The 12,995-nt window shown below is 61.3% G+C and overlaps 2 protein-coding genes across 7 annotated transcripts in view; one reads left to right on the top strand and one right to left on the bottom strand.

Moving 5' to 3' along the window:
- Positions 1 to 4,104: 4,104 nt before the first annotated feature.
- On the bottom strand, positions 4,105 to 9,927 carry NABP2 (nucleic acid binding protein 2). 3 transcript variants are annotated; one of them, XM_007064911.4, is made up of 7 exons: positions 9,833 to 9,927; positions 8,661 to 8,770; positions 7,772 to 7,910; positions 6,461 to 6,532; positions 5,918 to 5,999; positions 5,482 to 5,548; positions 4,105 to 5,138 (listed from the first exon to the last, which is right to left on the bottom strand). In XM_007064911.4, exons 2-7 carry the CDS (start codon positions 8,737 to 8,739, stop codon positions 4,936 to 4,938), a joined length of 642 nt encoding a protein of 213 aa, XP_007064973.1. In that variant the 5' UTR covers positions 8,740 to 8,770; positions 9,833 to 9,927; the 3' UTR covers positions 4,105 to 4,935. The 3 variants fall into 3 exon arrangements, with proteins under 3 accessions (XP_007064973.1, XP_037740049.1, XP_043388520.1); XM_037884121.2 differs by having other exon boundaries at positions 9,323 to 9,840; XM_043532585.1 differs by lacking the exon at positions 9,833 to 9,927 and adding an exon at positions 9,581 to 9,733.
- A 2,494-nt stretch (positions 9,928 to 12,421) lies between these two features.
- RNF41 (ring finger protein 41) overlaps positions 12,422 to 12,995 on the top strand; it is a 32,832-nt gene continuing 32,258 nt past the window's right edge. For 3 of the 4 annotated variants that reach the window (XM_037883896.2, XM_037883893.2, XM_037883894.2), the window contains exon 1: positions 12,422 to 12,565. The gene's annotated coding sequence lies outside the window, so the exon portion shown is untranslated. The remainder of the gene's footprint in view (positions 12,566 to 12,995) is intronic. The other variant, XM_037883895.2, reaches the window with a different exon arrangement.

The raw sequence follows: 12,995 nt of genomic DNA, 5'->3' as shown, positions 1-12,995 counted from the left end.
TGCGTCTCCCCCCACACGTGTGTGAGCACGTAGGGTCGCTCCCTCTGCCCCCACCGGCGCTGGGACTCAAGCCCCTCAAAAGCTGGCCCCTCTGCCGTGCGCGGCTGGACCGAGGGGCCAACGAGTCAGGGAGCTGCCCTTGCCCCGAAGGGAACCCAGCGCCAGCCCTGTGGAACTCACCGCTGTATTATGTGTGTGTCCTGACCCCACTGCGCTAGGGCTGTACGAACAGATCCCGCAATCCGCCCGCGGCTGCGACTGGCACCTCATTGTTCCCCGAGGCTCCCCCCGGCCCCGCCTTCTAGGTTTGTACAGCGCCTCGCACCGTGGGCCGGGGCCTCTCGCCGCCCCCAGAGCAGGGAGACCCGCCCCGAAATCCCCCGAAGGCCCCGGGCTGCGCATTCCCGCCGGGGTGGGGGGACGAGGCCGCCCAGCGCTGGACCTGTGAGTGCTGCAATACGAGGCCCGTTCTCCCGGGGCAGGAGGGGACGGGCCAGAATGGCCCGGGACAGGGCGCCTCGCATCCACCTTGGCAGCCGCTGGCCCCGGCCGCCGGGCTCGGTTCCGCTCATCGGCCTCGCACGGGGCTGCGGCGCCAGGAGGTGAAGATGCGACTTCGCCTACTTGGCGGCCTTGACGCTCCCCGCCCGGGAAGCCATGTCTGCGAGGAGGAGATGGGCCGCCAGCCTACGGCTCTTTGTCCCGGCTGGGCCCGGGGGGGCCAAGCGTCCCCAGGCCACGGGGGCAGAGCCAGTTTCACCTGCCCGTCCCCCAGTGTTCCCGCTCACGTCTGACAGGCCTTGTGCCCAAAACGTGTCTTCTGTGGAGACGGTTGTGCGCGGTGCTTCGCCGTGTGCGCCCACACCGGCGCGGCTTAGAGCGACCCAGGGCCCCCGTCTCTTTCCAGGGGGCCGGACAATCCGGGAGCCTCCCAGCCGGGGCCGGGGATCCCAGGCCCAGCGTCGGCCCCCTGCCCGCTCTCTGGTCCGAGCAAGGTAACAAAGCTACCTCCGGGGGTGTCGAGGTCCCCCCCGCATGGAGTCGCTGCGGGGAGGGGGGGCCGGACCCGCTCGATCCCATCCTCCCTATCGGAGCCAGAAGAAGTTGTTCCCCCAGGATTCCCGGCTCCGCCCCCCCCCCCCATGCCGGCCGGGTCTGAGCTCCCCTCGCACTGCAGACCCTGGTCTCGCAGGGGCACATGAGAGACCCCCCGACCCTGGGAGAAATCACGGCCTGATGCTAACGGGGCCCTGGGGTTCCGTTCCCACCCGGCCTGCTAGGAGCGGCAACCTCTTGGGGGAAGTCCGAGGGGCCTGGGGTTATTAAAACGCCCCTGGCCCTCGTCTGGGCTGTCACCAGCTCCCGCCAGACACTGGGTTCCCCTTCCCTTCCCGAGGGTTGCTGTGAGCTGCCACGCTCCGCCCCAGAGGTGGCTGCCTTTCTGTGGCCGGTCCGTTCGGCGCATCAGAACCCCACCATGACATTACAGAGCGAGGCATGATGGGATGGGGCTTCCGGGGGCGGAGGGGGGGGAAGGTCCCATCCTGGGGAAGGCCTCCCCAGCCCCTGGAGAAGGGTGAGGTTGTGGGAGGGGGAGCAGGTGTCCTTGGCAGGCAGTTTTGCAAGCCCAGGTGGCTTTATTAATAGGAGTTAATGATTCACCTGGGTGATAACTCAGATATGAAGCCAGCGCCGGGTCCCCCCACCCGCCTGCCAGGCCAGCCCTGTGTCAAACCAAGCAGCTGCCCTGCCCTGGCTTTTGGGGGGCAAGAACTGAGCAAGGGGTAGCACCGGCCGGAGGCTCTGGGCCCCAGAGGCAGGAAAGCCAGAAAAGTCCAATGTCCAGTTCCCGGGGGAGGTGCAGGCTGCTGCTGTGGCCCATGTGGCTTCTCCCCCTTCCCCCCCCCCACTTTATTGCCCCTCCAGCAGGAGGAATCAAGGGGCAGGTGCTGAGGGGGGCCAAGGGGGGAGGGGGCTGGGGTAGGCCAGAGCTGGTGACTGGGAATCTGAAATCCTTCTCCCATCTGTCCTGCCCCCCACCCCTGGAGAGTTCGGGCCAAAGGTAAATCTACTTGGCTGTTTGCACAATGTCTAGGGCAGGTCCCATGGCTGCCCCCCGATCCCTGCTGGCCTGGAAAACTCTCTGGCAGCTCCAGTGCAGCATGGACAGGGCATGACCCTGGCCTGGCAGATGATGGACACCTGGGTGTCACAGGGTTAAAATCCTAGAAATGCCCATCTCTTTTTCACGTGACTCCGGGCGCTGGGGCTTTGGGAATTGCCCCGATTAGTGGGAGAGCTGGCATGGCTCTGTCGCCTCACGTGCTCAACAGGCCGCCTGGAACTCTCCCCGCTACCAGCCCCAGGAATGGGTCCTGGCCTATGACGTTCCCGAAGGAGGGAATCCTACCCCCGCCGCTTCCCATCCACCCCGTGGTCTTACCAACCTGCTAGATCTGCCCGAGAGCCTGAGGATGCATCTGGGACGCGCCGAGTTGGGCCAGTGTCGTGGGTGTAGTTATTAGCCGCAGCAGGGTAGAGCCCCGCCCAGAGCCAGGCCCGAGCACGCCAGGTGCTGTACAAACAATGCTGTGTTCCCATGGGGGCGCCCTGCCGCCACCCTCAGCGCTGACTTCGTGCCATGAGGTTCCCGCCTCCCCAGACGGGGCACCGGGCGAACGCGCCAGGAACAGCCTCTGGGAACCCGCCCTGATGCTGTCTGCCCACCCACCCGGAGGGCTGCCTCTGGCCACCTCCCCTGCCCCGCTTCCAACTCTGCCCCAGAGCCAGCTCCAGCCCCACCTTTGGTTTACTGGGGGGGGCCTTGGAGGGGGCTGATTCTTGTCTGGCAGCACTCAGGGCTGCTTCATTGCAGTCTTTGCAGCACTGGGGCTTTACCCCCCCCCGCCCACGGGGGATCTGGCCCCCCCAGAAGCGGGGAAAGGAAATGCTCTTACCTGGTGCGGCGTCTTGGTCCCTGCCCTTCGCTGCACAAAATCTGGCTGCTCCAGTACCTGAGGGGCAAGGGTCAGGCAGGTCTCCCCGAAGCCCGGCCCCTTCCCCCCCCCAAGAGGGCCTGAAGGGAGGAGACTAAAAGGGCGAGTCCCATGTGGGTTTCCTGCCCCATCAGCCTGCAGGGCGCTGGCCGAGGTGCAGAGGGAGGGGGCTGGTCCCAAGCTGCAGCCCCGCACAGACCCTGGGCGCTGTCATCTCATGGCAGGAACAGGGACCTGGCTCCGGGGTTCAAATCCAGCCCCCGGGGTCACCCCACCGGTCAGGGACAGAGCTGGGGAGCTACAAGCCAGGTCTCCTGCGGCCCAGTGCAGCCCCCCCCCCCCCACTGGGCCCCGCTGCCTCCCTTCGCAGTTCGTGCCCACTTGGAGCTCGCTGAGCAGCAGGAGGAATCGTGCCCTGGGGACGGGCCGTGTCCCGCCCAGGGGAGAGATTTTTCCGTCTAATGTTCAGTGTGACTTGGACAGGAGCAGCCCCTTCTGGCCTTTCAATCTATGACTATGGACTGGGCCGTATAGTATAACGCCCAGCGGGGCCACACTGCCGCCCGCATCCGGGGCTGGGCTTTGTTATGGGGCTTGGGAACGGGGGGAGAGTTTGATCTCAGCCACTACAAGCTGCTCTGGTGCCGGCCTCAGGGGGCTGACGCCAGCAGACCAGGCCCAGTGTGGCTGGGCAAAGGTTCCCCTGGGGCCCGGGCGCAAGTGACCACACGGCAGGCGGAGGGGGATGGCGGCACGGCCTTTATTCCAACGCAGCCCCGGGCAGGTCAGCGACTCAGCTTGGGTGAGACAAGAGAAGGGAGTTTCGGGGGGGAGTTAAAACAGAATAAAAGGGGGGGCGGGTGGCTGGGAGCATCAGGCTGAGGGGGGGGAAGAGCATTCTCCAAACCAGAGGGCGAGGGAGAACAGCTCCAAGGTCAGCGCCGGGCCCGATCCTGCTGGGGGATCGCTCCCCGTGGGGGCAGACGTGACAGTGATTCGGATGAGTCTGCCCTGGGGGCCTGGAGCCCAAATCCTCCACCTAGCCCCTGTCCCGGGAGCTGCCCCCACCAGCTCCAGGCTGCGAGGGGGCTGCCATCTGCGGGGCGGGGGTTGATCGTGGTGACCTCCTAGGAACTGGCCTGAGACCCAGCAAACTCATTCCATGCAGGGTGGGGCCCAGAGCGCCCAGGCAGGGCTCACGGCCAACCTGGGTTGGAACCAGCGCCCCACTCCATCACTCCCCCCTTCCACCGTGTGTGCCCCGAGGTTCCCTGAGCTGCTGCTGGCCCGGGGGGGAGGGGAGGGGAGATTTGGCTCCACGCTCAGTCTTAGGCAGCCTCCGCTGAGACACCAAGACCCAAACGGGCCGCTCCCGGGGGCAAGGAGAGGGGGGCCGCTGCCCCCCATCCTACACCTAGAGGCCTCAGCAGTCCCCGGCTGCCCCCTGGCCACTGACCCCACCTGGCAAAAGCGGCTTTTTTAAAGTTTTCTAAAAAGTTTCAGGATATTTGTAAAAACAAAACAAAAAAAACACAATAAAAAAACCCACCAAAGGAACGAAATCCAGTGAGCTGGGGAGGGAGGGAGGAAGGGAGGGGGAGCTGGCAGCCCCCCCCCAGAGGGGCATGTGGGGATCCCAGCGGGGGCACTTGGCTGTGGCTCAGTTTAGTCTCAGAGCAGAGCTGTGAAGATAAAGGGCCGGTTTCCAATGGGGGGCGCCCCTCTCCCCGTCACTGCTCAGGAGAACGCCACAGTCCCGGTGAAAATGGGCACGACCGCGGTGACTAAAACGCTCTTGGTTCGCTGTCTCTGATCTAGCCCGTAGCGACGCCCGGCCATGGTCTCTCCCGCCCCCCGGCCCAGCCTCCTCCTAGCCTCGGCAGTGGGGCCCGGGGCGAGCCGGCACAGAGCTGGGGCGGGGGGTCCCGACCCTGTGGTGTTATCTCTTGCTGCTTCGCCGGGTCTCTTTGCCGTTGCTGACGGGGTTGGAGGACGAGCCGGACCCGGCCGAGCCCACGCCCTGGTGGTTCGGCTGGCTCCTGGTGATCCGGCCGCTGGTGGGGTGGGACGGGACGTTTGGCGGGTGTGTGGGGCCGCTGGGGCTTGGGGCGCTCAGCCCGTTGCCGTTCTGGTTGTCGGCAGCTGAAAACAAAAGCGACAGATTACACAGGGAAATGAACAGCAAAACCAAGGCAGGGCTGGGCAGAAAACCCAGGAGTCCTGGTTCCCAGCCCCCGCTGTTCTACCCACTACACCCCAGTCCCCACCCAGAGTTGGGGATAGAACCCAGGAGTCCTGGCTCCCAGACCGCTCTGCTCTAACCTTCTATACTCCCCTCCCCGATTACTGGACTAGAGAATCGGCTCGAGCTGTGACTGCCCCCGAGTGGTTAGTGCTGAATGGCTCCGAAGCAGGGTCATGTCCCACCTGCCTTGCTCAGGGGTGGGGGGACATCCAGCCTGCAGAGCTAGGGGGGCTCCCTTACCTGGGGACGATGCGGCGGGGCCCGGGGTGGTCTGGGAAGCAGCAGGGGTCACGTTATCGTTGGGGGCCTGAAGGAAACGGGAGAGAGAACTCATGGTTCCGGATCTCGCAGGATGCTGGCGCACTTCCCCAGCCACCCGCGGGACAGAGATGCGGCCACTTCTGGGCCGCAGCCAACACAACCGCGCATCTCCGACGTCCACAAATCCACCCCCACCACACCCCGTCCCACCAGGAGCAGAGCCCGGGGGAAAGTCCTGCCGCACATCCTGGCTCCTGGGGTCGGCAGCAGCAGGAAGCCCTGAGGGCTTTTTCACAGACTTGTTCCCTGGGCCACAGGAGGCCCCGTGGGCATCCGCAGGTAAGCAAATCCCATTACCCTGCTAGATGGGCCCCCCCAGCCCGCTGACCCCAGCTGGGAACCGGCTGGTACTCACGGCTTTGCTCTGGGACTGCTGGGTCACGTACTCTGGGTTGGGTTCGCTGAAGTTTGGGACCTCGGAGTAAATCATGCAGAACCTAGGGAGGGAAATGGCAGGTCAGCGAGGCCACCAGGAGACTGGCCAACCCCTTCCTCCCCTCGCACTCAGCCTTATCCTGGGGGAGGGGATGCCCTGACTCTCCAGCAGCGAGAGACCTGGACTGTCTCAGGCCTGGATCTTGATTCCAACTGTGCTGGGAATACAATACCCAGGTATCCAGGCTCCCCTGCTCTAACCACCAGGCCAGGCCATCCTCCCAGGGCTGGGAACAGGACCCAGGAGTCCTGGCTCCCCACCCCCACCCTGCTCTGAACACCAGTCACTCCTGAGTAGACACCCACAGGGCCAGCTGGGCTGGCTGCCTGGTCAGCCCCGGTGGCAAATCGCTCCAGCTCTGGGGCTGCCCCACACTTCTCCCCTTCCCAGCCTCTAAGGAGCCAGGCTCCAGGGAGCGACATCCCCAGGGCTCCTGCAGTGAAGCCGACAGGCCTTCCTTACTCTCCGATTTTCTGCAGGTCTCCTCCGCGGCCCGTGTAGAGGGTCAGGCAGCCTTTGAAAACGGATGCGTAGCTGAAAGCAAGAGGAATGCCGAGATCTGGGGTTAACTGCGCGGGGCTGGCCCAGCAGCTGCAGGCCAGAAATCTCACACAGGACACGCACCCTGGACTGGGTGCAGAACTAGGGGCCTCAATTCTCACTTCCCCTGAACCTGCACTTGAGGGAGGCACCTTTGTGCTCCCAATGCTCTGGGGCTAGCCAGGGAAACCCCCCCGATGTAAGTTAGAGTAGCCCTGAGGCTGCTCTGACTTACACACTGTTTCCCACAACCCCTTATGGAAGGAGAGAAGAACCACCCTGCCGGCCCAGCAACACTGTGTGCTGCTTCAGCAATGCCACCAGGGGGCGCTCTAATTATACTTTCAAGGGGCTCCCACAAAAGCAGTGGCAGTTTCCGGGTGCAGCGCTAGCCTGGCTGGGGGTGGCAGGGGGAAGAGATGAGCTCCATCCACTCAGAATGACAAGGATTTCTCCTGGGGATACAGGGACAGTAAAATCCTGCCTTGAAGTCGTGTCTAAGCTAAGCCGACATGATGAATCCATTGAGATCAGTCCTACCCGCTTACCGTAACTCCCCCCGCCTCCAATGTCCAGGGATAGAGAGCTGGTGTCATATTACTACACTGACATTAACTCTGTGTGCCTATGCGCGTCCAGGAAGGGTCTTTTCCAGGGACCTAACTGGATTTTTTTTTTTTTAAATTGTATCTATATATTTAAAATAATAAAGTCTCCTACCCAAGGTGCCCAGACACCAGCATACATCCACTACAATGCACACTCAGTGTTAAAGTCATCAGCAGGAATTTAGCCACCGCCCTCGGCCTTCTCCCGAACCCCCCTATCCTTTGCAACCTGCCTGGAAAGTTAGGAAATTCGGGCTATTTCAGAGCGTAGAGACGACCGGATCCCGCAAGGAGCCAGCTCTGAGCAGGCAGATGCAGGCCTGTTTGCTCAGGCTTGTATCTTCCTCGACAAATGAAGGGGACCGGACGCTTTCCTTCTGCTGAGAATGAAGGCCAGGGAGAAGAGCAGCCTTGCCCCTTCTCCTCCCCCCGGAAGGGCTGGCATCGCAGTCTCAGATGTGGGGAGCTCAGGTGAGCCCCCAGCCTGGTCTATCAAACCCCGAATGAGCTTGTCTCAGAAGCCCTGGGGGGCCTGAGGCTGACGGGCTGGGCATGTGGCAGGCGCCAACATGATCGGGTCCCGTGGCCGCCCCCCCGCCCTCCCTCCCAGCAGGGTCTCGCCTACCCTTTGGTCAATCGGATGATGTCTCCCGGCTGAATGAGGTTCCCTACATCGTCCCACACTGAGATGTTGATGCTGCCAGTTTTGTCGGCTACTTTGCACGTCCGCACCTCGTGGCCGTCCTTTGTCTTGGTCACCCGACCTGCAGGGGGGAGCGGGACATCTCCATGGTAACACAGACGAGCCCCTTTGGGCTAGACAAGGCCTTGTACAAACACAGACCACAAAGGTGGTCCCGGCCTAAGGTCCCAAGCCTATGAACGCTGAGCCAAGTCACTATGCTTGCCAACGTAAGCATCTGCCCTCACCCTACGTCAATTATGGTGTCTCAAAAACGGACACTGACATCACTAAGCAGCTGGGGCAGGGGGTGAAAGCCAGCCACAAATATTGTTTGAGAACTGATTGCAACAGTTAAATGGAATTTCAGTACGACAGCGGCTCTTAACCTTTCCAGACGACTGTCCCACTTTCAGGAGTCGGATCAGTCTTGCCTACCCCCCAGTTTCACCTCACTTAAAAAACTACTTGTTTACAAAATCAGACATAAAAATACAGCAGTGTCCCAGCCTCACTATTATTGAAAAGTGGCGGACTTTCGCATTTATACCATAGAATTATAAAATCAATCAATTGGAATATAAATCTTGTACTTACATTTCAGCGTCTGGTGTGTAGAACAGTATAAACAAGCCATTGTCTGTGTGATATTTTAGTTTGTCCTGACTTTGCTAGTGCTTTCTATATCGCCTGTTGTAAAACTAGGCAAATCTCTAGATGAGCTGATGTATCCCGGAAGAGCTCTGCGTACCCCCAGGGGCACATGGACCCCTGGTTGAGAACCACTACAGTAAGATATTTGATATATCTCTTGCACATTATTAATACCCACCTGTTTCCAGTACAATAAAAATAAGGTTCAAGTTTTTCAAGCCGGGTTTAATGTCCTTCACAAAGGTTTCAGTCGTCATATTGAGCAGCTTCTGGCTTCTGCTACGTTATCTGTGCAAATAATAAAATAATATAACCACATTTGAAAAGAAAGCGACAGTCAGCGCACAGAAGGGAAAGGCAGGTGCTGGCTACTGTAGCCAAGGTGGAGAGAATGCACCAACATGGAAAAATGTGCAGGATCGTGGGTTAAGTGTTTATTATTGAATTGGCACAGGTACCTCACAAGGTTAGCCAACAGGGGAATGCCCTGTCGGAAGAATGAAACATCCTACTGTTAATTTAGCCCCAAAGGAAAGAAAGTACAAAATGGCAACCACAATTGAAGATTCTTGCAAGAAAAGTGCATCTGTTTTTCATTTCTGCACAAATTTCTCTCACTGAGTCGAGACGCCGACAATACAGTTGCATTACTTTCTATCTGCACAAATTGTAGCCATGAGTCAGACCGTGGCAAGAAAAACCCATTTCTGTATGCAAGGATTGCAACCCTGATTCAGACCAACAACATTTCATCTTGCTGTTTTGCAAAAGTCACCCGCCTGCAAATCTGTGTCCACCTTGCAAAACGGAGACAGGCTGATTAAAATAAAACACACACACTGAAAAGCCACCTCTGCATCTTTTTCTTTAACCCACAGATTGCACCAGAAATTCAGACGCTGGGTACTGACACACGGCCTTCAGATCCCCGCCGGGAAAGTGCATTTTATCTTTTGCACAAATCACAGCCCTGATTTCACACCACCGCCAGGGAAAACGCCTGCTTCTCTTTTTGGATAAACTGCAAGCCCATCCCCATGCACCCTGCGGCAAGAAAAGTGCTTTTCTCCGGGAGCGGAGACGTGGAGGCTCGTTCACCTCGGAGGATCAGTTCGCTCACGTGTCGGTGCAAATTCTTGCCGTGGAGGGGAAAAAAGGAGACAGGGATTTGGGGACTGAAAATTGCTGGGGAGGTGCAGGTATCCCCTGCCCCATGCGCGCCCCCTGCCCCGCAATGCACCACATGCAAGGGGGCTCCAGGCCCCCCTACCAAAGCTCCTGAGGCTGCTGCAGACGGGGGCTGATGGGGGTAGAAATCGGGGTCCCCCCCCCTTCCCCTGTAAAACTGACCTGATGGAACGTTGGGTTGCAGACATTCCAGGAAGTATCCAGCGGCGTTCTGAGTAGCCAATCACAGCAGCAGGACGCTCCTCGACAGGGACGAACGTGCCACACCTCCAGCCAATTGCAGTGCAGGGGGAGGCCTGGCGTTGAGGATTTAAAGGGACAGCAACATCCCCCTGCACGCGTGTGACATTTGCCAGTGGGGGGAGATACCAGCCTTTCCTATGTGCGTTGGACTCGGAGCCCTGGCGCCTAGATCTAAGCCCCTGGACCATACACACCGAGGTCCATGGATCACACAAGTTCTGTTACTACCTGTGGGCCTGCGTGGCTCACGCCGTGACCTGGCGGCTAGACATGTGTGGATCACACTCCCCCCCCTTGGCAGCGTGACGAGCCATGCAGTGTTATTCCTGTCTGGGATGGGTCTTGCAGAGCATCTAGTCATGGCCCGGGGCCCCTTTGTACCAGGTGGGGTAGAACTACAGAACAAAAACAGTCCCCAAGCGGGGATCCATCCATGCTGCCACGGCCCATGGGAGAGAAAAGGGGGCAGGGGGGCTGAGGTAATATATTTTTTTGGACCAGCCTCTGTGGGCGAGAGACACGTGCTGTCACGTGTGAGTCATGCGTGCTGTGATGGCATGGGTCACGCATGCCACAGGGGCACAGGGGGCTCATGCTTCCCCGCGCCGGACAGCTGGGCCTGGGAGAGGCACATGTAGGTGGGGTTCATTAAAGAACGATGGTTTTTAACATTTGCCACCAGCAGAGGCCCAAGCTGGTTGATAGAGGGAAGGAAAAGCCCCTTCTCCAGGGATTTCACTGGCCAGGAATAAGCTCCAGCCTGAGTAATCATTTTCATCAGGTAAAGGAGGGGGAGGCAAAAACTGGGGCTTGGTCCTCCTTTGAGCAGGGGCTTGGCTAGATGGCCTCCTGAGGTCTCTTCCAGCCCTGATCTTCTCTGATTGTATGAGGCCACACTGTCTTTGCTGGTTTCAGAGTAACAGCCGTGTTAGTCTGTATTCGCAAAAAGAAAAGGAGTACTTGTGGCACCTTAGAGACTAACCAATTTATTTGAGCATGAGCTTTCGTGAGCTACAGCTCACTTCATTGGCAGACAGAGGGGCGCGATCAGGGCCAGACAGACAGAAGTGCAGGGCCAGACAGACACAGGGAGAGAGCGACTGACACAGGGTCAGGAACAGGATCACACAGGGGCAGACACAGGGACAGACAGAGACAGGGAGGACTGGGGGGGCAGGGACAGACAGACACATTGGTAGGGACAGACAGACCCAGGGGCAGGGACAGACAGACACAGGGAGGACTGGGGGGGCAGGGACAGACAGACATAGGAAGGATTGGGGGGGGCAGGGACAGACAGTCACAGGGAGGACTGGGGGGGCAGGGACAGACAGACCCAGGGGCTGGGACAGACAGACACAGGGAGGACTGGGGGGGCAGGGACAGACAGACCCAGGGACAGGGACAGACAGACACAGGGAGGACTGGGGGGACAGGGACAGACAGACATAGGAAGGATTGGGGGGGGCAGGGACAGACAGTCACAGGGAGGACTGGGGGGGCAGGGACAGACAGACCCAGGGGCAGGGACAGACAGACACAGGGAGGACTGGGGGGGCAGGGACAGACAGACCCAGGGACAGGGACAGACAGACACAGGGAGGACTGGGGGGACAGGGACAGACAGACACAGGGAGGACTGGGGGGGCAGGGACAGACAGTCACAGGGAGGACTGGGGGGGCAGGGACAGACAGACCCAGGGGCAGGGACAGACAGACACAGGGAGGACTGGGGGGACAGGGACAGACAGACCCAGGGACAGGGACAGACAGACACAGGGAGGACTGGGGGGGCAGGGACAGACAGACCCAGGGGCAGGGACAGACAGACACAGGGAGGACTGGGGGGCAGGGACAGACAGACCCAGGGACAGGGACAGACAGACACAGGGAGGACTGGGGGGACAGGGACAGACAGACACAGGGAGGACTGGGGGGGCAGGGACAGACAGTCACAGGGAGGACTGGGGGGGCAGGGACAGACAGACCCAGGGGCAGGGACAGACAGACACAGGGAGGACTGGGGGGACAGGGACAGACAGACCCAGGGACAGGGACAGACAGACACAGGGAGGACTGGGGGGGCAGGGACAGACAGACCCAGGGGCAGGGACAGACAGACACAGGGAGGACTGGGGGGCAGGGACAGACAGACCCAGGGGCAGGGACAGACAGACACAGGGAGGACTGGGGGGCAGGGACAGACAGACACAGGGAGGACTGGGGGGACAGGGACAGACAGACCCAGGGACAGGGACAGACAGACACAGGGAGGACTGGGGGGGCAGGGACAGACAGACCCAGGGGCAAACCACCCCCCACAACCAACCACGCCCAGCCAGCATGGAGAGAAGCCCCGCCCCCTCCCGCAAGCCCCGCCCCTCCCGCTCTTGAGCCCGGAGCGGGGGCCCGCCGACCATAGAGTCCCCCCTCTGCCCTCTGGCGGGGTAGAGCGGCCGGCGACCATAGAGTCCTCATCCTCCCCCCCCGCGGGTGGCTGGAGCGTCGCATCCGGGCGGGGCGCCCCCGTGTTTCCGGCGGGGCGGGGGGTTGCGTAGCAGCGCCGGGGCCGGGCGGGGGGCCGGGGAGGCTGCGGCCGCCTCTGAGCCCTGCAGGGTCCCGGAGCAGCCCGAGGAGCCGGGGCTCGGCGCGGTACGTTGTGGGGGGGGGTTGGTAGGACGGGATCTGGGGGGGGTGTCTGGGGGGGGGTCGGGAGGGGAAGAGGCGGGGGGATATAGGAGGGGGGGCCGGTTGGGGGAAGGGTCTGGGGAGGGGGGTCAGGAGGGGGGTCGGTTGGGGGAAGGGGGGGGAGGGAGGGGGGTCGGTTGGGGGAAGGGTCTGGGGAGGGGGGTCAGGAGGGGGGTCGGTTGGGGGAAGGGGAGGGAGGGGGGTCGGGGGGGGAAGGGTCTGGGGAGGGGGGTCAGGAGGGGGGTCGGTTGGGGGAAGGGGAGGGAGGGGGGTTGGGAGGGAGAAGGGTCAGGGGGGTCGGTTGGGGGAAGGGGTGGGGGAGGGCCGTGGGTGGAGACTGGGGGAGGTGGCCCAGGACGAATGGTCTGGTGGGGGGCTGTGGAGAGAGGGGGCC

This window comes from Chelonia mydas, chromosome 20 (genome assembly GCF_015237465.2).
Source record: "Chelonia mydas isolate rCheMyd1 chromosome 20, rCheMyd1.pri.v2, whole genome shotgun sequence".
Classification (NCBI taxonomy): domain Eukaryota; kingdom Metazoa; phylum Chordata; order Testudines; family Cheloniidae; genus Chelonia; species Chelonia mydas.
The sequence above is the reverse complement of the archived record's forward strand: the minus strand, read 5'-3'. Positions and strand labels throughout refer to the sequence as shown.